The 26,989-nt window shown below is 38.8% G+C and overlaps 1 protein-coding gene across 1 annotated transcript in view; it reads left to right on the top strand.

Annotated features, from left to right (window-relative positions):
• The window catches only part of GALNT5 (polypeptide N-acetylgalactosaminyltransferase 5), a 48,540-nt gene that overhangs the window by 8,851 nt on the left and 12,700 nt on the right, over positions 1–26,989 (top strand). Inside the window, exons 2-9 of the mRNA XM_026697203.2 lie at positions 7,830–7,996; positions 8,629–8,748; positions 11,918–12,053; positions 13,001–13,120; positions 13,657–13,774; positions 14,808–15,131; positions 24,577–24,657; positions 26,597–26,758. Coding sequence (XP_026552988.2) covers positions 7,830–7,996; positions 8,629–8,748; positions 11,918–12,053; positions 13,001–13,120; positions 13,657–13,774; positions 14,808–15,131; positions 24,577–24,657; positions 26,597–26,758 — 1,228 coding nt within the window. The remainder of the gene's footprint in view (positions 1–7,829; positions 7,997–8,628; positions 8,749–11,917; positions 12,054–13,000; positions 13,121–13,656; positions 13,775–14,807; positions 15,132–24,576; positions 24,658–26,596; positions 26,759–26,989) is intronic.

Below are 26,989 nucleotides of genomic sequence, written 5' to 3'. Positions count from 1 at the left end.
CAGGGGAAGGATGCTGCACAATCTCCATTCCCACCCCACTCCTGGGAGAAGGATATACTGCAAAATCCCCATTCCCTCCCCACCCCACTAACCTGCTTTCCAGCTCCATTCTCCCGTGCAGGGCAACAAAAGAAGATCCAGCCAATCAGCTGGGGCTCAGGAGACAGAGAATAGATGTGGGAGGGGCCAGTCAGAGGTGGTGTTTTCCAGTTCTCCGAACTACTCAAAATTTCTGCTACTGGTTCTCCAGAACTGGTCAGAACCTGCTGAATACCACCTCTGGTTTGCTTGTATAAGAATTGTGTTAAGAATCAAAATAATTTCCATAAACTCACTTTGCAGTTTTATGCTAGAGAACTTTGGGTGATCAATCCATAGCAGGGCTGTCAAACTCCCAGCCCACACCCGCCCATGCCCAGTTTAGCAAAGGGGGGGGGAGTCACAATACATCACGTGACACAGCCATGACGATGTGAGTTTGACACACCTGATCTATAGTGTTAGGTAACTAAACTACGATATAGTAATAGTGGAACACATTTATAGAGGTAGATTCAGTGATTCACACTGCCCTGTCCCCTGGAGAGGTAATTTTTACTACAGCTTGTCCAAGCTGATTCCCATGCTGGGTTGACATGCGTGTTACTGAACGAGTCCAAGTAAGACCCAGTTCATAATATATGTGGCCTTCAGGCTTTGATTATTCTTTCTTTTTTCAATCCACAGTAATTTTACCTTTGTTATGGCAACTTTGAGAAGGTTCAGCTTTGGTGCTGGCATGTTAGCATTTAGGCTAAAAAGAACCCCATATGTTCTTTTATGCTTCTGGATTATATATAGAGTTTTCTGTATCTTCAGCTATTTCTATATGTTAGTCTTTCTCTATCTGAATCCCTCTATATTATTTGGAATTATAACTCTCATTTCTCAGTCACATAGAGAATCATCAAAATTGCATTGAGAATTACCAAAGTGGAGGAGACTGCTATAAAGTCTCACAAGTTGGCAAAAAAATCCCACAACCTTAAATTGTAATAATAATGCAGATCTAGAACAAATGAGTGCACGAAAAATTAGATAAGCCATGGGTGTGCTATCCATTTTATGCTTGAGCAAGTTACCTTTTTCTCGGGCTTTTATAACTCTAGTTAAATCAGAATTACAACTCCCAGGAAACCCAGGGCCATGTTGGTTGAGACTTCTGGAAGCTGTCACCTCTGGGCAGTTGGAAAACATAAGGTTTAGGTATTAGATGCTTCCAGTTTACACTCAGTTTACATTTGCTTTACGTCTAGCTTCCTTGTACTTTGCTGTTCATAAATTATTTCGTTTCTCTTGACTTCTATTTCCTTGTAACACATTGTGATCGCCAACACTTTAAAAAAAAGATTTTCCTCTGGAAAAATAATGTAGGTGCCTTGGGATTTGAAGACTATTTTGGCCACCCTGCTTGATCACAGGAGGCGGGTGCTATTTTAAACCAGAAACTGGCTAATAGAAATCCAGGCAGCAGCCTGGATCTTTTATTTTTATCATCCACTAGGGACTATTCGTTGCCAGCGACAAGGATGTATTAATACAAACAACTGTTGACGAAATTCTATCAACGGTTAGTGCAGGGTATGGGTTATTTCTCAATTAAACTTAACATAGAGTCTCTGTGATTGAATTTAACTCTTGTTCAGGAAAGCAAGCTGGACGTCCATTATGGGGTCCCTTCTCTGCCAGTAGACCTGGTTCATGGTCAGAGAGTAGCATTGAATGGCTGCATCTAAGCTTCTTTTAATTTATTCAAGTGCTTTGGATGACCTTGTCCAGTTTGGAATATTGTGACAAATTTGTAAGAGTATTTATCTCCAGCCACAAGTTTCTTCATGCAATGCCAGGTCAGAAAAATGTTATCTTTTATGTGGGGATGGGGTACTGTATGCACGAGTGCTATTCCAAGGCTTCGCAGCTATCTGAGGATGCCACTAATAATATTATAAAGTAAATAATAACCTTGCCTCCTTGCAAGAATGCTTAGAAACCAGATAACAGATAATCAGACTTGGAAGGGACCTTATAGGTCATCTAGTCCAACCCCCCACCCAAGAGGGAGACCCTACACTATTTCTGACAAATGGCAGTCCAATCTCTTCTTGAAAGTCTCAAGTGATGGCGCTCCCACAACTTCCGAGGGCAAGCTGTTCCTTTGGTTGATTGTTCTCACTGTCAGAAAGTTTCTCCTTGTTTCCAGGTTAAATCTTTCCTTGTTCAGTTTCCATCCATTAGTCCTTGTCTGGCCTACAGGCGCTTTAGAAAATAGCTTGACCCCTCCCTCCCTCCCTGTGGCAGCCCCTCAAATATTGGAAGACCACTATCATGTCTCCCCTGGTCCTTCTCTTTACTAGACTAGCCAAGCCCAGTTCCTGCAACTGTTCATTGTATGTTTTAGCCTCCAGTTCCCTAACCATCCTGGTTGCTTTTCTCTGTACTTTTTTTTAGAGTCTCAACATCTTTTTTATAATGTGGTGAGCAAAACTGGGTGCAGTACTCTAGGTGTGGTCTTACTAAGGCTTTGTAGAGTGGTATTAGTACTTCCCTTGATCTTGACTGTATCCCTCTGTTAATACAACTTGGGATTGCATTAGCTTTTTTGGCTGCTGCTACACATTGCTGGCTTATATTTAGCTGGTTATCCACTAAGACTCCAAGATCCCTCTCATAGTTACTGCTGTTGAGCTTGGTTTCACCCAGTCTATATGTGTACTTTTGGTTTTTCTTGCCTAAGTTTAGGACTTTACTTTTCTCTACATTGAATTTCATTTTGTTAGATACAGCCCAGTGTTCTAGTCTGTCAAGATCCATCTGGATCTTGAGCCTATCTTCTTGGGTATTAGCTATTCCTCCCAGCTTAGTATCATCTGCAAATTTGGTGAGTTCCCCTTCTATTCCTTCATCTAAGTCAGGCTTGTCCAACCCGCAGCCCAGAGGCCGCATGCGGCCCAGGTCGCCTCGTAATGTGGCCCAGTGCCCACCCCAACCTTCATGCCAGAGCCAGCGAGGAGGAAGAGGAGAGGCAGGGGCGGGGTGGGGTGAGGCGAGCTCCATGCCAAGCAGCAACAGAAAAGGCGGGCGCCGTCAGAGCGCCACCTCCCGCTGTTGCTGCTGCCGCCCTGCCGCCGCTTCCCCCCCGCTGCTCCTGCCCCCCCGCCGCTTCTGCCGCCGCTTCTGCCCCCGCCGCCGCCCCCGCCGCTTCTGCCGCCGCTTCTGCCCCCGCTGCCGCTGCTTCTGTCCCTGCTGCCACTTCTGCCCCCGCCATCGCCGCCACTTCTTCCACCACCACTGCTGCTGCTTCTGCCCCCGCCGCTGATGCCCCCGCCACCGCTTCTTCTCCCGCCAAACCAAACCAAATTTTCATCTTCTAATGTGGCCCAGGGAAGGTGAAAGGTTGGACACCCCTGATCTAAGTTGTTAAGGAAGATATTGAAGAGTTCTAGGCCTAAGACTGAACCTTGTGGCACCCCACTGCTTACTGCCCTCCATGTAGACTTAGACCCATTAAGGACTTCTCGTTAAAAGATGACACCTCATTACAGTTTTCACTTTTCAGTCTTTTCAGTCTTCCTATTTCTTGGTTAGCCCTTGGAGGAAACTGGAAAATATATCCCCAATCACAAATTCTTGGCAAGGGTCTTTCCATTTCTTTTAACCTTGTTACAGAATTAGTCCATGTATTGTTTTCTTTGGGTAGTAACTTCATGGCATTCGCAGAATTTTTTATGTCTTATTTTTTTTCCAGCATCCTATCTAATGGCAATAAACTCCATGACTTTCTTGAAAAAAAGGTCTTCTACTCAATGTCAGAACTGGGTATGGAAGGATGGGAAAGCAATATTTTAAGATAATATAATGTGGATGTGCCTGAAAAGCCTATTTGTTGGCGGCAATATGTATGTCGAAACTCAAGTACTTTGGCCATCAAACGAGAGGAAAGGACACATTGGAAAAGATGTTGGGAAAGATTGAAAGCAAAAGGAGAAGGGGACGACAAAGAATGAGATGGGTAGATAATGTCACTGATGCAGTGGACATGAGTTTGGGCAGACTCAGGGAGATAAGTGAAGGACAGGGAGGGCCTGGTGTGCTATGATCCATAGGGTTGCAAACAATAGGATATGACTTAATGACTGAACAACAACAATATGTACCTCAAAACTGAGGCAATCAAACCAGGCCACAAATCTGGATTTTACATTGAACTTTAAATGTTCTACATCTGCTCTTTGGTACACCAAACTTTCCTCTTCTCCTCCATGCTACATCGAGAGCCCAGGATGGGTTGACTCCTTCCTATGATGTCATTTACCCAACCCCTGGGAGAGACCCCAGCTTTGGACTCAGCTCTTTCAGTCAGTAGCTGTGTCTCTGAAAGCGTTCTGTTAGATAGCACTCACCAGTGATCTTCAGTACCTTTTTTCCTCGCTTCAAGCAGCTCCCAGGGCAGCTGCTCTTCCAGGAGAGCAGGGCTTGCTCTCCTACAACGTTGGGAGCAGTGTTACAGAGCTCTGTGCAGGCAAGCTGGGCAGTGTCTGTAGACCTCCCCCACGCCTGCGATTTGGAGCGATTGTAAAAATGATCAGCAAACTGATAAGAGCACAAGCCAGCTGATTGTGTGGCTGGTTTCTGCGTTTTTCCCTTGCTGACTTCGCTCGGGGCTCTGTATAGCCTAAGGAGCAATTCTTCGATCTTGGAGCCTGTTTCCTCTAGTCAGTGGCTATCTTGGATTCAAGCCTTCCACCACGAGGTGAGTGGCCATTTTGTAAGCCCGGGGGCCATTTATACCCTAAGGGGCTTAATAGAAAAATTTCTAAGCAGCTTCTTCCAACGCAAGAGCCTTTATTCTACAAATGGAGCAAGATAAGGCTCAGGCAGAGCTTTCCCCCCCAGTGGAACAGTCTCTTAAGCCCAATAAGAGAAAAAGACGTAGGCAACGCACCCAATCAGTCCAGAGGGAGGTGGCTGCTAAAATCAAAGCTAAGGCTCTAGGCCCTAAGAAAGCAACTCAGGCTGAATTGAGGGCAGAGAAGCGCAGACATGCAGCTCTAAAGAGGCAGTTCAACAGAACTATTCAACGTAAGGGAGTGCAAGTACAGCATGTTTCAGGTGATACTCGTGAGCCCCAACCAAGCCCTCCCAGGGGAGGAGAAGTTATCTATCTATCCTTTCCATCCTGGTCTCCTGAGGCTCTTGCAGTACAATCAGATCCTCAGGATCTCAGCAGATCTGGGCCTTATTTCCAACAGGTTTCCATGCCCTATGCTCCTCCCCCTCCCTCCAGGCCTCGAACCTCTCCTCAGTCTAGGTCTGAAGCCAACTTCACTCCCACAGCAGTGGGCCTTCGGCCTCTACCTTTGAGCATAGACCATCCAAGATGTTGTCTCATTGGCCATTAGGCAGGGATTGGCTGAAGGCTTCAAGCAAATTCTTCAACCTCTGGAAAGGGTTCAGGCCCTTCTCCCTTCTCAATCTATAAGTTCCTTGCCTCATCATCCTGATTTACCCAGGCCCCAGGACCTCAGGGTCCATTCTTCTCTACCAGAATGGGAGGAGGTTGATGAGGAAGGAAGGCCTTCACCATCTGAACACAGTTACTCTTCTCATTCAGAGTGTGAAGAGGGTGAGATTTTTGACCAAAATCTTTCAGAGGAAGAGGATTCTCGCCCAGAGCAGACATCCTCGCATCGGTCTTCAAACCTACTCTCTTCAGGCCATTACTCAGCAAGGCCTTGGACACTGCCAAGCTGTTGCCAGAGGAAGTGGCTCTCGAGCCACAAGGAAATCTCTCTAGCTAAGGGGATTTGCTGTTCTCCAAGTCTCTAGTGCATGCAGAGATTTTGCCTTCTCCCATTTTGTTCCTGGAACATGGTCAAGGAACAGTGCGCTTCTCCTTCGGGAGGTCCTCGCCCATCTTCTCTGGATAAGCATTTCTACAATGTCAGCACAGCTCTGGACAATGCCCTAGCAGTGCCTTCTGTTGACATTCCGGTTCTGGCCTCGTTCTCATCTTCTGGCACTCCCACAGAGCCAGAAGATATCCTGAAAATGGATGATAAACGCTCCGAACAGACCCTCAAACGCCATCACCAGGCCGCTGCTTGGGCTGTTCGGGCTTCAACAGCAGCATCCTTTTTCACGAGGGCATCCATACGGTGGCTGCGCCAACTCCAGAATAGATTGCCTGCTTCTGACCTTCAGTCTCACCAAGACCTGAATAAGATTATTGCAGCAGTGGAATTCACTGCGAATGCCACTCAATTCTGCCAAATTTGCATCTAGGGTCATGGCATCTTCTATAGATCCATGATCAGATGGTGACAGATGCATCTCTGTCATATCCTCTTCTGCACAGCCAAGCAGATCAGGGAATAAGTAAATGAGCATCAGGGAGGAAGAGGATGTCTTCAAGGAAAAAGGCCCCATTTAGAATTATAAGCTGAAGGCCAAATGGGGATGTGGAGGTAAGCCTCAGTGAGATCAATGGAAGAGAGGAGGTCGCCCTCCCGAATGCTCTCTAAAATAGAATGCAGAGTCTGCATTTTAAATCATCTGTATTTTACAAATTGGTTGAGAAATTTTAGATCAAGGATTGCTCGCCACCCCCCTGAGGCTTTGGGAACGATGAAAAGGAGAGAGTAAAGCCCACGTCCCCATTGAGATGGGGAAACAGGTTGAATAGCCCTAATTTCAAGAAGGTGCTGAATGGCCTGATTCATCAGGGCTTGCCTGGAAATGTCCCGAGAGACAGGACAGATCAAAAAATTTTGGGGGGTGGTGTTAGGAAGTCCAATTGTAACCCTGACCTAATAGTGCTGAGCACCCAGGCATCCATCGTTGACTCCTCCCGTTTGGAGGCAAAGAAGGCTAGGTGACCTCCAATGGGTGGGGAGAACGAGGGATTACTTAGAGTGACGGAAGGAATGACCCCCTCCCCCCCGAAAGGGTCCTTTACCAGTAGAAGGTTGTTGCCTGCCAGATGCTTCTGCCTGTTGGTCTTGGTGTTGGGAGTACGGCCTGTGAGAGCGGGGGAAGCGAGATGAGGTCTCCACTCGGAAGGCAGGAGGGCGATAAGGAGCTGGGCGATAGTCGGCTTTCTTCCCAGAGGAAGAGAGAATTTTACGTTTATCTCTGGTTTCGATGAGATAAGGTTCCAGAGCATTACCAAGAAGTTTATCGCCTGCAAATGGAACTGAAGCCAGCTTCCATTTTCAGTGTGACTCCGCCTGCCAATTTCGGAGCCATAAAAGTCTTCTTGCAGCTAACAGTTTCTGTTTGAAGTTTGAGCAATCTTAACTTTAATTTTGAGACTAAAAATTATCAAAAGAAAGAGTAAGAACCTTCAAATTCCCTAATTAGAGAGTACATGGACAGCAAACTGAGTAGGCATAACAGTTCACAATGCTCCCCACTATATATTGAGATGTATTTTAGGATTATGCCATTACTATTTCTCAATTTCCATTAAAGCAGATGCCTAGCAATGCTGACTGGTGATGCTGTTAGCTGTATTGGATTCAAGTACAGTACTCAAATGATAGTTTTCCTTACTTTACACTCAGATTTCTTTCCCACAACTTTTAATTGCTGGGGAGGAAATATTTGCATTTTGAGAGGTATTATTTAACTAGAATTTATTTTTCAGTGCTCAACTCTCTTGTCCTTTTACTGAAAAGATCAGTAAAATAAGTTTCTATGGCAATTAGAGAAGTTAATTTCACTTCTACCAGCAAGCTTGTATCAAGTATTTATGTTATATTATGCTATGCTATTAATCTCTTTTGTTCCAGATGTTCAAATCTTCTTGTCCACAATGATCTTCCCACCACTAGCATTATAATGTGCTTTGTCGATGAAGTATGGTCCACTCTCCTGCGTTCTGTCCATAGTATCCTCAACCGGTCCCCCCCTGAATTGATTAAAGAAGTTATTTTGGTGGATGATTTTAGCACAAGAGGTAAGTCAGTATCCTAGAAACAACATGCCATTTCATAATTTATTGTTTGAAAACAAAACATTTTTTTTCATCATGATAGAAGTTACTGAGGTTCTCCAATACATCCCATATATTTCCCTGAAAGATCAAAGTGGACTTACTTTATTTCAGTGGGTCCCCGTATGTCAAACACAAAAGATCAAGCCCCCCCATGAAGAAAAATGGATTTATTGCTACTCGTGCCTATTATGCACAATAATCTCCTCAACTAACGATTGGTACCTGCTTAGATAAGAGTCAACAGCATTCTAGGAGGGAGTTAGTTCTTTTGTGGCTATGTAGGGTTTCTAATCTGATCCCTTTTTTCACTCTGCCTCCAGATTCTGCCATCCCTTCTCCCACATTAGATCATATCTTTTCTCCCCTCACAATTTAGAAACAAATGTTCCCAGCAAATGTAAGGGTATGATGTATAATCAGTTGATTAATATGCAGTTTCTACTGTCGGTAGAAAACAATTTTTTGGTACTTTTCAATATCCTCTACAAGTATCAGAGGCAGTGTTTGGGGATTGATGACCCACTTTATTAGTTAAATTTGAAATAGATACAATCTGCAGTACACATATTTGATTCTCCTCTGTTCTAATTTAGCTTACCTGAAAGACAAATTAGACAAATACATGGCACGGTTTCCAAAGGTCCATATCCTTCATCTAAAAGAAAGACATGGTTTAATACGAGCAAGACTAGCTGGAGCAGAGATTGCCAAAGGTAAGCAGAATGGCATTGATTGATTAATTGCAGATACCCTACAAGGTACAGAAATAATTAGAACAATCTAGTTTGTTAAATGAAATTTGTTCATTTAAATTTAATTAGAATAAAGGGAACTAAGTAGTATGTTCCAAGCTTTGGTTAGCTGGGAGCAGGTGCTAACATGCGGTTCTCTTAACTGAGTTCGTACATTGTGTGAAGTCATGGCTTGTTTTATCCTCTCTCCTTTCTATTCTCAGCAGTTTACAGGTATTTTTAAAAAATACGATAAAATATAGGTAGTCTTCATTGAATGACTGTTCTGACTTGCGAATAGCAGTAACCGAGTTGTAAGTATATCTGAATAGTAATTACCACTTGGTTACTTGTACTTGGGTTATTTTTTTTTCTATTTTGTGTTTGTACTGTTTGTAAGCTGCCTAGTCACTGAGCAAGTAGTTAGCTATATAAATTTTCTAAATAAATAAAATAAACTGGTCCTCAGAGTTCAATATGACACAATTCCCCACAGTCACAGGATCATGATCTGAATGCTTAACAAGTGGCCTGGATTGCCAGTCGTCACAGTGTCTCACAGTCAGATGGGCAGTCTTGGGTTCCCCACAAATAAATTCAGTGGGGAAGCTGACAGGAAATCAGAAGTTGCAATCATCTGAAGTACTTGCTTAACAACCTGCATGGTCTTAGTTTAATGATAGTAACTGGGGACTGCCAGAAATGCTGTTACTAAGTGGTGCAGTGACATGACATCACACTTCTTAGGAATGGAAATTCCAGCCCTAATTACTGTTAATAACCAAGGATTCCCTATAAGCTCCGAGAACACCAAGGATTCATCAGTTCAACCCTGATCTACATATATTTTCTAGTTTTGGAATAAAATAAGAATCTAAGAACTTGAGACTATCAACATCACTCCATAAAATGATTAAATTGTTTAATTAAAACAAAACCATACTTCAAATTAATGTTAGAGATAAAACTAAAAACAACTTCCAGTACCCCCAGTAAATGTGATAACAGAGGATTTGTTGATTTAGTGACAGTGGCTGTTTACACATGACGTTAAGATCTAAACAGTACGAAAATCACTGGCTGAGTTTATATGCTGGGCTAAGCCATAAATAAGCTATAATATAATGTAATATAATGTATTATTCCAGCAACTATACAAGAAGTTTATTGAAATCAATAAGATATTTTTAAAGTTACACTGCACAATATATTTAGCATTAATTCAACTGAACTCCAGAATGTCTTTCTAATCTGGCCTTTTTAATACATTTTAGGAGTAATGTTTTTAATTTTTAAATAATTTTCATGAATTTGATATTCATGACCTCATGAAGGTGAAGCTATGCATCACCTTCACGTTTTCAGCAGAAAGTGTTACACATGTATTTCAAATGTTAAAACTTCCTGTCCACTAAAAATAGAAATTTAGTAGCAAGTTAATATAAAGGTTTTACTAAAAACTGTCCTTGAGGCCAGCTCTACTGATATTCTAGCGTGAAGATCTCCTCTACTTTAATAGCTATTGTAACAAATGTCTTGCCAATTTTCAGAATAATTATATATTTGGAATTGTTTTTCTTCTGAATGTTACTGTTATCAACTCTAGGACATTTTATGGAAGATATGCTTTTGCTTTGATTTTTGGACTCAAATTGTATTTTGAGATGTGTGATAGAAATACTTTCTGAAAATATCTTTTTTCTAATTAATATGAAAATAATAATCTGTGTTCCCTGAATTAAAGGATTACAGAGTTGTAAAAAGGAGTTCTGTTTGGTATCTTTGTTGCATTTTTCTGTACATTCTATCACCATATTTCCCTTTAGAATCCTGAATAATTTTTCCACACAAGCCTGATCTATTGGAAATCGTGTCATGAATAGGATAATGTAAATAAATTTATAAAGTCTCCAAGTTTTGAAAGCTGATGACCATCAAAATGAAATGTGAATTAACCCAATGCTTCTTTAATGAGTTGGTTGGGTTAATTGTAGCCAGAGAAAATGAGGTAATTACATTACACAGTCAATAAGGTTTAATTATGCAGACTCACTGAGGGAAAGTAAATTTTGAGAGAGGTGAATATTTTCAGAGGTAATACCAAAAATCTTCAAAAGGAGGAGAAACTTTTTGACTTCTCTCTTCATCTTCCTTCCTTTAGATAATATACCTTTATTGGTTAGTGATTGATTTTCACATCTGGGAGTTCAGCAGCCACCCTTGTATGTTTAAAAACAAATAAAAGTCTTGCAAATTTGTGGAGGCTAATCCTACCACTATGCACCCAAGTCATGTAGCCACTAGACATATGTTTTATGATCATGAGGGGCTTATGTGCAAAAATCCCCTCCAGGCAAGAGAGAATCTATTACATTATAAAAGATCTCAGTATTAGTATATTAGTATGCATATAACAACTCCATTTTGAGTTTGCCAGCTATGCAGCAGTGATGGAGGCATTAGTAGGTGATAGGACCAGTTATTGCTCACAAAGAGCTAATAAGCACCTTCAAGATTGTTCTGCATGAAATAAAATTGGTCCTTCCATAGGTATACCTTTTTATTATTACACCACTGCAGTGTTTGCAAGTCTCTGTTAATAAAATGAAAAACTTTATTAACACGTTTTCCAACTCATATGTCATATATATTGATGAAGGTTTAAAGCACATCACAATTTCACTACTCTAGAGAAATTTCTAATTAGGTGAATATGGTGCTGGCCAGCGGAGGCATTCTTATCAATTAGTGAAATGCCATAAAGGACATTTTTCCCAGTGGTATATAAAAATTGTGTGTTGGAAAGAATATATGGTATGATTAAGATACAGTTAAGAATTAGCATTTCCAAGTTACTTTTTAGTGCGGAATCTTTTTATGATTCTTGACAAAGTGAACAGTAAAAACAACATCATATCGAGGCAAGGTGGAAGTTTTTGAAGAAACAATGAAGAGATATAATCTGAGGGGAAAAAAATCACTTAAGTAATGTCTCTTGTGAACTTCCTCATTATATATGGATTGTACGTTAAATATCTATCCACAATAAGAAGCGAGTCGATTTTTTTTTTGAGAGGCCAATAAATACTGTTAACTTTGCCAAATTTTTCCTGTCTCCTTGTTATAATGGCAAATTTACTTGCTTCTCTAGGTGATGTCCTGACCTTCTTAGATTCTCATGTGGAATGCAACGTGGGGTGGTTGGAACCTCTACTGGACAGAATTCATTTAAATAGAAAAAAAGTTGCTTGCCCTGTCATTGAAGTGATCAGTGACAAAGATATGAGGTGAGTTTTATTCTTCCATGTTTCCCTTGAAACTAGGGGGAGAGGGAGGAATCCATGGGTAGAGAGGGAATTTAGCATAGCTTTTTCCAGGACTGTAGCCTGAACAAGGTCCTCCAGGAGGGAGCACACCAATAATTGAATTGGTCACACCTTCATGATCTCAGGTACTCTGACTGTGTCCTTTTACCATTCAGCTTTTCTGTCTTGAAGGGCACGATTCAGCAAGCTCTTCTAGGCATGTTCCTTCAAAACACTTTAAAAATATTTATAAAGTATTAGTAGTGATAGGATTAAAAAATGTTTACAACCAGGTCTATGGGCGTGGCTTGGTGGGCGGGGCTCACAGGTGTGATTCAACTGGTATAACAACCGGTTCGGTGAGCAAGCACTTTGCTACTGACCTCCTGCAATCCTGCAATCTCCGTGTGTCTTCAACAGCTGACACGTGGCAATCTGCTGTGCCATGCTAAAAGCAGCTGAGCTTGAAAACCATGTAATAAAGGTCAGAATAGAGCTGGGGTAGGCAGGCCCAGAAGCTGATCATTGGAGCGAACCAGGTCACTCACAGATGATCCTTGGAGCTACCGGTTTGGCTGAACTGGGCCGAACCGGTAGAATACTACCACTGAGTATGAGTGACAAACAGGAGAACCCTTGGGACTCTTAACACAGATTACCACTCTCCTTTGGGCAAAACACAGTTCTACCATAGATAGAACATCTTTTCTTGAGATCCTTTCTTGTTTGTTATAAAGCTTAATTCAACATAAAATAAGAAAATACAAACATATCATAACATTAATCAATTAGTTCATAATTTTTCAGGCTATTGTGTCTAATCTGATTTTGTTAACCCCAAACCTCAGAGATGTCATTCAATTTTTTTGTAGCTTCTGATTCAGCATTTGCTTTTTAAATGAATTCTTTGCATGTTTTCCATCATTTAGTTACATGACCGTGGATAGTTTTCAGCGTGGTGTTTTTACATGGCCAATGAATTTTGGGTGGAAGCCAATTCCTTCAGATGTCATTAAAAAAAATAAGATTAAGGAAACCGATATAATTAGGTAAGTGTATGAAGTTAAAGTTTTGTGAACAGAATTGCTTTTTAAGTAATAAAATGTCTGACATGGTAGAATGACACATAGTTTAATGATTTGCAAATTTCTTCTTTCTGGATGGAAAGTAATATGATGTTAAGCATGACCTGTTTATTCAACTACAGATGCCACTTTAAAGCAGAGTAAAGAACTTTTGATTTTCTAAATATTACTGAGTTACTATTGCTATTGCTAATAGTGCTATTACTGAATTACCTCTGCCCATTCTGATTCATGAAACTTGTAACTTGGCAATGTGGCCACAAGTTCCCTGCTTCTTCTTTAAATTATTGTCTAACATAAATCAAGAGATTTTATAAGATTTTGAAAAAAAACATCAAACTATTGCCAAATTAGTTTTCCAATGTTTTGAACTTTCAGGTATATTTGCATGTAATACAACAACTGTCATTTGTGTGCAAAAGGACATATCTCAAAATAGCAAAATCTTCATTTGCCCTCCAAAACCACAATGTACATGTAATGTCTGGTTCAATTATTAGATGTCCTGTGATGGCAGGTGGGCTGTTTTCTATTGATAAGAAGTATTTTTTTGAGCTTGGAGCATATGATCCTGGCCTTGATGTTTGGGGAGGTGAAAATATGGAGATCTCATTCAAGGTATGTTAAACATATTTTCATTTGTTTCCAATTCATACTTGATTGCCAAATTAATGCTCTCTTGTCAGTAGCTAAATTGTGCATGTGCATTTGTTTCCAATTCTCCTAACTACAGATGATTAGGAATAACTGTATTAAAATAATCAGTATGTCATTATGGTATGATTATTAGTATCTATGGAAGGGGATATCCCTAATACCCCAATGCCTGGTAAATCAAAAGTATGTTATTATGGCTGCAAATCTCTAAGCAAGATAGTCAGTAGACAAATGTAATAAATAAAATAAAAATTGTTATTTGTGTCTATTATGTGCAAAGTCAGTGGACCAAAGTCAAGAAAACTGACTTTTTCCTGTATATAGATAAGAGTATTATTCATAATCATATAACTAATAATCTATTAATATTTTAACTGTCAGGTTTCTTAAGCAATATATATGGTATTATCTGAATATAACTTATATTATAAAATCCTAACCTTCCCTTTAAATCATGACATAAAGCTTCAAATGGTGACCAATCACTCAATATCTACCCTTGTATTTAAATTGTTACAAAGCAATGATCAGTGAAGTTTTAATACAATTCAGCATGAAGTCTCAGTCACCAAATGATAGATTGAGGCCTCACCACTGGTTTGCATCAAAAGAAAGTTTTAAAAAGAGCGTGCAAGCTAATATTTGTGCTCATTGTAAGTGATGTAATGTCTGAATTGCTAAACAACCATTATGGCCATTGTTTTACTTGTGAAGGTTTCAACAAGAAAATAATTCTGAGTTGTAGAAATTAGATGAGGTGGTCTAAACCACGAATTATCCAGGAATTTGAAACCCTAAGCCTTTATTTGTGCTGTAAATACATGGTTGATGCAAATCATAATTTTATATGTTCTCAACTTAGTAGATACAGAATTTCTCATGAAAAAAAACAAAGTAAGACACATGCAGAAATTAAGAAATCTACACACTGCAGATTATGGAATAAAATTGCCAGAAATTATTATCTATTGTTGGCCTGATTTTATTTCATCAGGTTTGGATGTGTGGAGGAGAAATTGAGATTATCCCGTGTTCCCGAGTAGGTCATATTTTTAGGAATGATAACCCCTACTCCTTCCCTAAAGATCGCCTCACTACAGTAGAGCGGAATTTGGCCCGGGTAGCAGAAGTTTGGCTGGATGAATACACAGATCTTTTCTATGGACATGGTTATCACCTCATTCAAAAAAACTTGGACATTGGGGATTTGACTCAACAGAAGAAACTGAGGGAGCAGCTTCAGTGCAAGAACTTCAAGTGGTATTTGGAAAACGTGTATCCTGATTTAGAGGCCCCTCTCGTTAAAGCTAATGGGCTGGTATGTTCATTTTACCAATTCATTTTACCAATTTGTGCTATGTGCTATGTTAATTGTGGTTTTAGCTTAATTTCTTACGCACTGTAAAAATCTCATGTTAGCAGCAGCAAAATGTATTGTTAGATTAGTTGAATTTCCCATCAAGTGAAGTTTTAAAGAGATGGATGGATGAATTGGTTGATTTATTATGTCACCTTGTTGCATAATGCAGTTTTGTTCTAATAATTCATAATAATTTAAAAACTTCAGTATGGACTTCTGTATGTATAGTATGTTGAATCACTATCCTGAGGGTAAAATCCACAATATGAAAAAAATCAAAGGACTTTGGTATTGGGATTTTTAACTCTTAAATCCATGAATATACTGTATCTTGAGATTCTAATGTCAGTATGGTTATTTAAAGTGAAGCATAGAAAAACACTTCATAGAGTTCATGATAAGTTGTCCCTATGAAGGCCCCAAGATTGTCAGATGACAAAGAGGGTGGAGAATGTAAAAACTCTAATGGGTCATCACATAGTTCCAGCATGCATACAGAGCACAGATAGTCTGCGATAGTCTTTTCCACTATTTGGGTAAGCCACAGATATTGGTCTTCCTTTATTGTTCAAGTTCTGCTTCTTTAAATACATAGCTGGAAAAGAATGGATTCAGTTGGTTTTGGGTAAAAGAAATCAATGTTGGGAGTAAAAGTATTTAAAAGTTCTTGATGACCAGTTAATATTGAAGTGTGTTAGTAGAACATTTAGGATTTATATACAGTAATTACAAAATTTCATTTATTTATGAAATTTATATGTCACCTCAGTCCAACTAGACTCTAGAGCACTGGCTCTCAATCTGTGGTCCCCAGACCCCTGGGGCTCCATAATATTATAAAAGGGATTCATGAAGGCTTGAAGAAATGTTACGATTTAAATCTTGAGGTAAGTCTTGGTGATCTGTGACCATGGTTCGTGGCCACAAAAGATATTTAAAGGGGGGTCCGTGGTGAAAAAAAGGTTGAGAAGCAGTGCTCTAGAGAATTAGTTGAATTGAAAACAAATTTGTGAGTGGGTGGTGGATATTTCTGGTATCTCCAGGTTAGGAATAAATTAATCCAATGCAAATTGATTTGAAAACATCCTGAGTGAAAACTAATTTTGGGCAGATTAGGGATTACATAAAGTGGGTGGGGGTAATTGAAGCAATTTTTAACTACAAATTAAGGGCCTTTTTACTTCAGATTGTGATATAATATAGTCTTTCCCTGCAGATAGCTCCCCTGGCCTCCATAAATTCTCTGTGTAGTCTTTGGCAGATGAATATTTTCTGATAAATTAATACTAACAAATTAAGGCTGCTGATATTTGGAGCTGTGACTATAACTCTTAATTTGTATTCTTTTTACAAGTTATAAAAATAGTAACTTTCCTTTACCTGTAACGGCTTTTCTTTTTTAAGAGTGACTGTGTAGCATACTTTGGTTCTTCCAGCAACTAATTTTTGCAAGTGTATTGCCTCAAAAGATAAAGAAAGTTAATTTAACTGTCAGGCCAAAAAGAAAAACCTTTCCTGGTTGAAGTTGACATCAATAAGGTAGAAGGTGCTCCGGGAAAAGATAAAGCCAAGCAAAGTTATTGGGAATGGTTTATATATACAAGTAACCGAATCCACACGTTGTGCTATAGTCGGGTTTAATTAATTATAATAAAAAAAAAAACATATGGAAGCTTAGATTAACTAAAGCCTGAGTAGGCAATGGAGGTCATGTGGGTCCATCTTGTAATTATTACGACAAAAAGATTAAAACTTGGAATGGAGACGGAATAAATGGTAAAGACAGAGATTTTATAGAAAGTAATGGACCTGCTTGGAGTAAACATAAGTTTTGGTTAGTCTTGTAGCATGTTGGCCAAAATGTGCCCAAACTGATTACCACTTTTTGTGCCATTGGCTGCTTCTGAAACAGATATGATTAATGCTCATAGCTTAATCTACATCTTTTTTGTCCTACTAAAATTTTTTTTAGTGAAGTTTCAGTTAACCAAAGCCATAATAGATGGTTGGAATCATAGGAGAACCATGACATATGGAAGATTAGGTGTGTAATATAAGAAGAAAAAATATTAAACATGAATTAATAAAGTGTGTTGATAAAAGTAAGAATAAGTTGAAGGATATAATAAATCTGAATGACAGTGGTCTAATCTACAGTTCCATGGAGAAATGAAGGAATAATAACAAAAAGGTAAAATGTATGTAGGAAGATAAGTGTATGAAAGTAGGAATTCATAAATTGGTGATAATTAGAATACACTTTTGTAAATGAGAAATTGATTGATTGCTAATAAGATAAGATAACATATGATTGAAGTAAAATAAATGGAATGATTAGGAAATGGTTCAGGACTAAGCAAGTGTGATATTTTTTGAGTTGTTTAATATATTTATGGATTCATATCAAAATCCTTATTAGAGGGTTTTTGGGATGAGGATGTACATATGTATGTATTCGTGTCCTCATGATAACGGTTGAGTATCAGAATGATATTGAATGAATGTATAATGATTGTAGACTGTAGAAAGGATAAAGTATGGCTAAAATTAATGTATCAAACATCAAGCAATTATATTTGACTAAGAAAGTTGAAAGAATAGTTGCAAATTATACATAAATGATGACGTGCAACATGTAGATGACTTTTTCTATCTTTGTAGAATATTTACTAAAAATAGAAACAAAGGTGGCAACATTTAAAGACATATAAAGGCTAGTAAAAGGGTAGAGGTTAGTATGTTGTATGTTGCAAGGCTCAAAAGAAGCAAAAATGGTTGCTTACAAAAAGGTGTTTCTGTTCTCTTTGACGTAATAATTGTGAACATTGGGTATATCCAGAAAATGAAAAAGTAAAATGAAGTGGGAATAAGTTAAGAAATCTGTGGTAAGAGGAAGTGCTAGGGTCAAGAATGAATAAAGGTGGATTGAGCATGAAAGTGAGTGACCAGTTCAAAAAAGTATATTGCAATGGTTTGGTCATATGATATTGAGAAAATGAATGAGAATTGAATATCTATATAAAAAAAATCTATATAAAAAAAAACAATGTCTTGATAGGAAGGGAAAGTACCAAAAATTATATTTGGACAGCATTTATGAGATCTTAGAAAGAAGTAGCTGAGAAAAACAAACCTAATGTATTATAAATCAATATGTGGATTTGGTAGAAACAAGGATAGTTTGTAAGTATATAAAAGACTGACAGTTTGCAAAGTACAGAGAGAGATAGTGAATTGTATTCATATAAACGAGATATAACTGGTTTTTTTATCTTATTTCATGCGTATCCATTTTTAATGTCTTGTTTATTTGGTTAATGTTTCTTGTTTTTTGCTGCATGTAGCATATTACATTCATTGAAAGGAAATAATGTGATGGGTATGTATGTATGTATGTTCAATAAGAAACTATTACATGTGTTTATACAACACACAAAACTACAATAGAAGTAATTTCCTTTATGGTTTAGATCAGTGGTTCCCAAACTTTTTCAGTCCACCGCCCCCTTGGTGCTACAAACTCATTCTCAATGGCCCCAGCCCAGGGGCAGGATTCAAATTTCTGTGGGCATGGCCTAATTTGAGGGTGTGGTTTGCTGGTAACATGACTGGGTGGGTGTGGTTTGCTGGTCACATGACTGGGTAGGTATAGCTTGCTGGTCACATGGCTGGGCATGGTTTGGTGACTGGCAAACCAAATACAAGTGGTCCTCACTTAATGGCCGGTTGCTTAACAAGTGTTCTAATTTATGATTGGCCTCCCCAGAACTACTTGACCTGTTTTTGGATCCATTGGACCAGATCTCCTCCCTAAAAAATCACTTTTCCCCAATGTATTACAGTGCCAATTCTGAAGAAGGCAAAACCAAAATGTATTGGTGAATTACAAGGAGAGCACACACACGCATACTCCCTTCTAACCCTGCTAAGCAGGTGATTGGACTAGAATAGATATCTCATTATCTTTCTCTTCCCTCCCTCCCTCCCTTCTTTATTTCTATTTCTTTCTGTCCCTTCCTTCTATCCCCCCTCTTTCTTTGTCCCTTTTTCTTTATTTTTCTTTCTGTCCCTTCCATCACCCCCTTTCTTTGTCCCCTTTTCTTTCTCTTTTCTCTTTCTCTTCTTCCTTCTCTCTCTTTCTCTCTTCCTCTCTCTTTCCCTCTCTCAGGGTCACCCCATTGACTTCGTGCACCACTCTCTGTTTGGACTTGCTTGGGCAGGTGCCTCCAGTGCAAGGGGTTCAATGGGGTGGACCTGCAGGGCCTCGCCCCGAAGACAGTGGCGGTGGGATGTTTGAAAAGGAGAGTAAAGCCACTCTGGCTTTGCTCTCCTTTCCCAACGCTGCATTCGGGACGGAGCTCCTTGCACCAGAGCGTGCAAGTCAATGGGGTGATCCTGCGGGCCCTCACCTCAAATGTGGCGGCGGGCGGATTTTTTCTCACCCCTGAATTGTGCTCTGCCGCTCACCTCCAGCACCCCCCTGCCACCTCTTAGCACCCCCCTGCCACCCCCTTGCCTCTCAGCGCCCCCTTAAGGCATCCCATCGCCCCCCCCCTTTGGGAACTACTGGTTTAGATTAATGAGTGAACCTGACCTGTATGTATGTATTTGTGTTCCACAATAGACAGTCATTTATCACTTCTAGTTTTTGGAAGCACATCCTACTGGTGATGCAAACTTAGCTGAAGTCTTGGCAGTAGATGCTGTAGAATTCATACATTTTTCTCTAAATCTACATTTTTCTTAACCACTGCTTTTTCTTTTATCAATATTTTCTATTACTACTCTTGGATATTTATTTATGACAGTGAAACATCTCTGATTGAAATCAGTTAACTATAATGAAAGGATAGTAGTTATGTCAGTGGAAAGTTAAGCATTAGGAGCAGTACATTGGGGTCTAGAAGAGAAAAAAAGCAGCAAGTTTTATAATTTTTTCCCCAGAATTATCTGGGAGAAGTTTAAATAGGAAATTGGTGTAGATCTTAGAACAATATTTATAAATTAACAAAATGGGGAAGTGTTTCAAATTCATAAGCCCCAAACACTGATGCTCCTTCAGTAAACATAAAACTTTGCTATTCTTACCTTCCACAATTTGTATAATTTGTTATCATTTATTTAACTATAACCTAAATGAGATGTATTGATTTCAAGCAGATGCTTCAGATATTCAACCTAATTGTAGAACTGTTCACTTCAAAGCCTAAAGGATTTCATATTTTCAATTTGCAACCACTAGAGTGCACTAGAAATCCATTTTATTCCTTTTTGGAATAAAATAGGAATTGCTTCTATAGGGTCCCAAAGCCAAGACCGTCTATAAAACTGTGTTATGGTGCATCTTAAGGAGCTTTTAATACCCATTCTCCAGTTCCAAAGATAATTTAGCAGCTGTAAATGATAGCCATCGTAACACAAAATGTATTATGAGTTCCTCTGGAATAGCATTTTCAGCAACTACAAAGTGGAGCCATAAAGCTTTTTATGAGCTACAGGAGATGAGAGGAAGTTGTTTGGCTTCCTTTTTCCAAAAACTGTTTTATTTTTTTATGATTGCTTCTTCTGATAACTTCAACATAAAATAAAACCATTCTCTTTAATATATATATTGATGTATACACACACGCACATGCACACACATGTGTGTGTGTGTGTGTGTGTGTATCCATCCCACAAACACAAACCAGAATGAGCTTCAGGCCTGATTCATTTATATAAAAACTACATATCAAATACAATTTTCCTGCTGTAGATTCCTTTTTACTTGGCATCACTAAAGGCAGCTTGAGAAGCCTGTTCAAGCCACGATGTAGGAATCTGTTGGGTCTTCATTCTGCCATTTCAACACCCTGAATCCATGGAGCCATAGGACAACATACAGTTCTTGTAGGACATAAGGCATACTTTAAAATTTCATGCCATGATATCAGCATCACATGGAGAGAACACATGGAACTGTAATTCTTATGGCTACAGTTTTCTGTACATCTTGAAGGTATACATTTCTCACGGCTCTTTTTTGTACTTCGTACTAAGAGCCGTGGTGGCGCAGTGGTTAGAATTCAGAATTGCAGGCTAATTCTGCCCACTGCCAAGAGCTCAGTCCTGACCTGCTCAAGGCTGACTCAGCTTCCATCCTTCTGAGGTTGGTAAAATGAGAATACAGATTGCTGGGGGCAATATGCTGACTCTGTAAACCACTTAAAGAGAACTGTAAAGCATTATGAAGCGGTATATAACTCTAAGTGATATTGCTACGTGGAATGCTACTCAAGTGATATTTGCCTTAATGGAGCTCATCTGTAGTATCTTGCTTCCATAAAACTTTAGCTATCCATACCAGATACAGGTAGTCCACACTCAGTGATTCCCTCATTTAGCAGCCATTCACAGTTAAGACAGTGATGAAAAGTAATTTTGTAGCTAATGCTCACATCTATGATCTTTACAGTGCATTTCTGTGTCACATGTTCAGTACTATAGTACGTATGTATTCTCCCATGTAAGCCGTAAGCACAGTTGCATTCACTATTTTTCACTTAGCAAAGTGAAGACCACCCTTGGTCACCAAGACCAAGTTGCCAGTCCCAAGTTACAAGGACTATCTCTAAAAGCACCCTATTTACCCCGGACTGCATTCAGAACTCTATAAATATTAGGATTAAAGCAACAACATGGCAGGACAAATCAAGTAAATAGCAATAAAACTGCTAGATCCCACGTTAGGAAAACAGTAGAATTAATTATGCATGACAAAATATAGCTCAACAAGGAGGATCATAATCTAGTCTCGCATGCTGAAAAACCTACATCATGAAAACACAAAACCAGGGCCATATTGAAACCCTATTCTTTCCACCAGAGCTTCTCTTTTATATATTCCATCAGTGTTCTCCTGCTATCCCAGGCTAGTCCATGCATATATCTCATGATAAGCTATGATGGTATGAAAAAAAATCTGATCTTCTGATAATGTTAATCTTGACAAATTTTACAGAACAACTTCAATGTTGACCTGATTGAACAATTTGGAGCTCTTGCGTTATAATAGTTGTGTAAAAGAGGGAATTCTAGACTAGTTGGTATCAGTACATCTACTGAGATTCCATTTTTCACATTTATGAATTTGTATAGAAGCCCTTCCTCTTCTAAATCTCCTTATTCTAAGGGCAAGGAATGGGTTAGGATCTGTATCATGAATATATATCATGAATATATCATGAACTCAAGCATCACAAAAATTTGAATATTATGAAGTGGGAGAAGAAAGGGAGTCTTAATAAGCCTTATATTTCAGCACTGAAAAAATGTTATATATAACCAGTCACTCATTTTCCAAATCCATTAGCAAACTGAGATTTTATAACAGCAGGAGGGCTTACCCACTTATTTATATTTATTTTTTTGACCTTTACAATAACAAATTACAGCTCACTTCATTAATCTGGAAGAGTTTGTTTAAAACTATGAATTAGTCTTGGTTAGCCCAACTAATTTTAAGATAGAAGATTGCTGTTTCAATGGGTTGGGCAACCAAATTAACTGCAAAAGGTCAGTTGTGGATAATTACATTTTTACCTGTCCCTGCTTAGGTTGCTGATACGATATAGTGACAAATAGAAATAACTTGGAGATTCCCTTGTGAAAAACTGAACGACAGCATCTGAAGTAGAGAAAGTTAAGTTTGGACAGCCAAGGATTAAGGAGTGTTGACAAGAATCAGGAAGTGTATTAACTTTGATCAACAGAAATTAAAGTGTTTTTTGTGTGTTCACCTAAAACTGGAGATGGGGGTAGAGTCAGTCAAAGAGGTATGATACACACTGTGCTTTTTGTGCAAACAGTGCATAGCAAAACTTTTATAATATGAGCAGATCTGAGGGAAAAGAAGCAGAGGAAAAGATGCCTTGAGTCAGAGGTAGAAAGTTGTCGAGGTAACTGAACACTGGTAAGAGCTTATGTTCAAGTCTACATGGTGATGACTGAAATAGTGTCATTTTTTTAATGTGTGCTTATCTCAGCTTCACATTTTCACCTAGAAGGAATTGCAGAATCATTGTTGTAAGTGTGGAATTGGAGATTAATTGCTTAATGTAATAAGACCTGATTATAGCAAAAGCACTTAGACTTACATACTGCTTCACAATGCTTCACAGCCCTCTCTAAGCGGTTTACAGAGTCAGCTTATTGCCCCCAACAATCTGAGTCCTCATTTTACCCACCTCAGAAGGATGGGAGGCTGAATCAACCCTGAGCCTGGTGAGATTTGAACTGCCAAATTACAGTCAGCTGGCAGTCAGCAGAAGTAGCCTGCAGTACTGCACTCCAACCACTGTGCCACCGCGGCTCATTATGATTGAAGTAAAACTTATGAAAAAAACAAATGGAATGCTTGGGGAATCTTTCAGCATTGAGCATAAGACAAGGATGTGAAACATTTCTATAGTTGTTTAATGTATTTGCAGTAACAATGTGACAAGTGCTTATGTTGGCATTGTGGTTTCTTTGGCTAGGGACATAAATGTTTTTAGATACTGATGATGTCATGTTATTGGCTGGGAACACAATATTTGAGGTGAATGTCGGCTAGATTGCAAGGTACAGTGTAGAACATGCAGGAGTTTGTAGAAAATTAACACATATCATTTAACATATCAAAGACAAACCTATCTTTGCCATGTTTGATAGGGAAAATGAAATGCAGGTTGTAAATAAATTTTATAAAGAACTAGCGGAAATGAGTAAACAGCTCCAGATAATGTTCATCAGAGATAGAAAAGTGAATGGAGAATTTTAAAAAGAACTGATTGCTGATAGAGTGAACTCTTTTGCGACCTTCTGACTAATAGAGTCAATGGGGAAGCCAGATTCACTTAACCACGGTGTTGCTAATTTAACAATTGTAATGATTCACTTAACAACTGTGGCAAGGTTGTAAGATGGGGCAAAACTCACTTAACAAATTGCTTACTTAGCAACAAAAATTTTGGGCTCAATTGTGGTCATAAGTCAAGTCAGCAATCAGCTCATTTTAAAATTCTCCATCCACTTTTCTAGCTCTAGTGAACATTTTCTGGAGCTGTTCACTCATTTGCTCTAGTTTTTTTATAAAATTCATTTAAGATCCTTTCAGATTTTTTTTCATTTCAGCCTTCTGATAATACTTTTTCTGTCCTGGAAGAATCAGGCATACAAATATATTTTGCTGGTAATAAATTGGTATACTCAGTGCATAATGTTTTTCTTCCACAAATAAAATACAATCAGATGCAGATTACAAATGCTAAAGAGTGATTATAAAATTTAATTGCTTCAACATTTTCAGTCAACAATTGCCTTTTTTATATAATTTGTAGTTATTCTTTTCTGAATATGTGTTTCAATCATTTATTTGTTCTAGATTATTAACGCAGCATTGGATAAGTGCATCACTGTGAATCAACTTAATCTTACCTTTGAAACTTGTGATATTAATAACAAGGTAAGACTGGAATTATTTTTTATTATTCTTAAAGGCTAAACCCTTTAAAATGTCTTCAAAATACTGGATAGGGTTTGGTCCTATATATGCTATTACGTTCTCTGCCCAGCTGTGATGCTTGTATGATTTTTAGTTTTAAAGCACCTTTAACCACCCTGCAGTCAAAAGGAATCCAGTTCTGTCCGGATAATCCAATTGTCACCTTATCCAAGCAGAATGTATAGAGCAGTGTTTCTTAAACTCAGCAACTTTAAGATGTGTGGACTTTCACTTCCCAGAATTCCCCAGCCAACATGCTGGCTAGGGGATTGTGGGAGTTGACGTCCATACATCTAAAAATTGCCAAGGTTGGGAAACCTGGGTCTACAGGGTAAGGCATATGACCTTGATAGAGTCCTGCAAGAACATTACCTAGGCAAAGGGGGCTGAAACATTATTTTAAGTGCAGAACAAGGCAACTGTTAGAAGTACTGAGGCAGGCACTTCCCTAATTCACTGAACTATAAAGAATAGGAGGAGGAAGTACATCACAATTAGACTTGGAAGATGCTGTTATTGCCAGTCTCAATTATAATATTCTTAGCCTTCCTGTGGAGTTGATTTCCTGGTCAGATCTACCAGTGGTGCTGACAGAAGAGGATTACAATGTGACAGTGATTCATTTGGCTTTCATGCTCAAAATTGAATTGTGGCCAGAATTCCTTCTTCAGGCAGGAGCTGAAGATCCTATATATATGCTCTAGGATCTTTTGATGGCCTCTGCTTGAACATTCTGGCCCTTTCCCTACAAGAAGCAGAAGGGGTGCAACAGTCAGGCTGATTGGAGAAAACTGAGCTCAGGCTTGTGTGATGGCTCCCCGGAAGAAGACTGAGGAGATTCACCTTGGGATCGGAGTAAGGTGAGCTTAGACAAGGGCACCCTGATCCTGGCTGGGTAGCCTTGGGAAGTAGGAATCTGCATCCAGACAAAGCAGGATTGTGCCCTCTCTCAGGTTTTCTCATGCTTCCCAGCTTTCTACACTCACCCCAAAAAACAACAACGCCTGTTTGGTTCTGCCAGGGATATAAACATGAGGACCCAAAGGAAAAAAAAAATTGGGAAAAATTGAGGGATGTAGTTGCAATGTCATGGAAAAGAGGTCTGAGAAGTCTTTTTTTAAATGTGTTTGCCCTGAGAAATTTAAAAAAAATGGCTTGTGAATTATTTCCTAACATTTTATTTTTAAGATGGGGTAGTTGAAAATACATATTTATTTGTCTCAATGTAGGCAAACTTTTAATAAAATTAAAAGATCAGAAATGCTGAGAGCAATGGTATTTCAGATGCAGAAAATAACACTGTTAAGTCATTTTTTCATGTAGTAATATATGTATTTTGAATCTTATTGTCCCTCTTGAACATTTTTTTCCTGAAAATTAATCTTTTCTATATCTGTTCTGAATGTGCAACTTCCTTTGAATTAGGTGAATTAACGGTTGCTTATATTTTCAAAAATAACTTTATTAAAGCAAGGGATAAATGAAGCAGCTTGTTAAGTCCATTTATAATAAAAACATGTTAAAGTGAATTAAAATAAATAAATGTACACTTAGTTTGAAGAACCTACATTTTCAATTTAATACACCAAATATAGTTTTATGCATTTTTAAAGTAACAAAAAGGTAAGTATGAAGAGAGAGGAGAAGGGGGCAATAAAATGTCAATCTAACAGGCTGCCTTTTATTTAGTTTTGAAAATATATTTTATGTGGTGCCTTTAGCACTAGTCTAACTGAGAAAGGAAATTATATCATTTATAGTGAACCTTTGGTCAGTATTTGAGTAACCTCTGGAAAGAGCATCTTTGAGTGATCCAGGGTGTAGTCACAGAGAACCAGCTCTGTAATTCAGAAAACCCTGATTTGAATCTTTATCTTTGCCAATTCTTTTCTATGTACAGAACCAAAAGTTCAACTACACTTGGCTGAGGCTAATCCAACATGAGGACTCCTGCCTGGCACTTATCGATGCCGAAGGGACCCTGGGTCTGCACCCTTGCGATAAACGAAACAATAGCCAGAAATGGTTGCATAAATCACTGGTAGCTTTTCACCCAGAACTCGTAAGTGCAGCTGTTTAGCAAATAACAACCCCTCTCACTGTGGCTAGAGTGGAACCGGTTCAAAACAAAGACAGCTTGCTACATCATTTTCCTTTGTACGCCAATGACAGACAGGCAGACGTTTGTTATTCAAGTAAGGAAAGGACTTATGCAAGGTTTACTCTTAGCTTTTTTGTTTTTTTTAGGTAGAGAAGTAACACTAGTGAATATTTAATTTATCATCAGCTACCT

This window comes from Pseudonaja textilis, chromosome 1, assembly GCF_049901715.1.
Source record: "Pseudonaja textilis isolate UNSWEBS1 chromosome 1, rPseTex1.2, whole genome shotgun sequence".
In the NCBI taxonomy this organism is placed as follows: Eukaryota; Metazoa; Chordata; class Lepidosauria; order Squamata; family Elapidae; genus Pseudonaja; species Pseudonaja textilis.
Note: the sequence above shows the minus strand (reverse complement) of the source record. Positions and strands in the feature narration are given on the sequence as shown.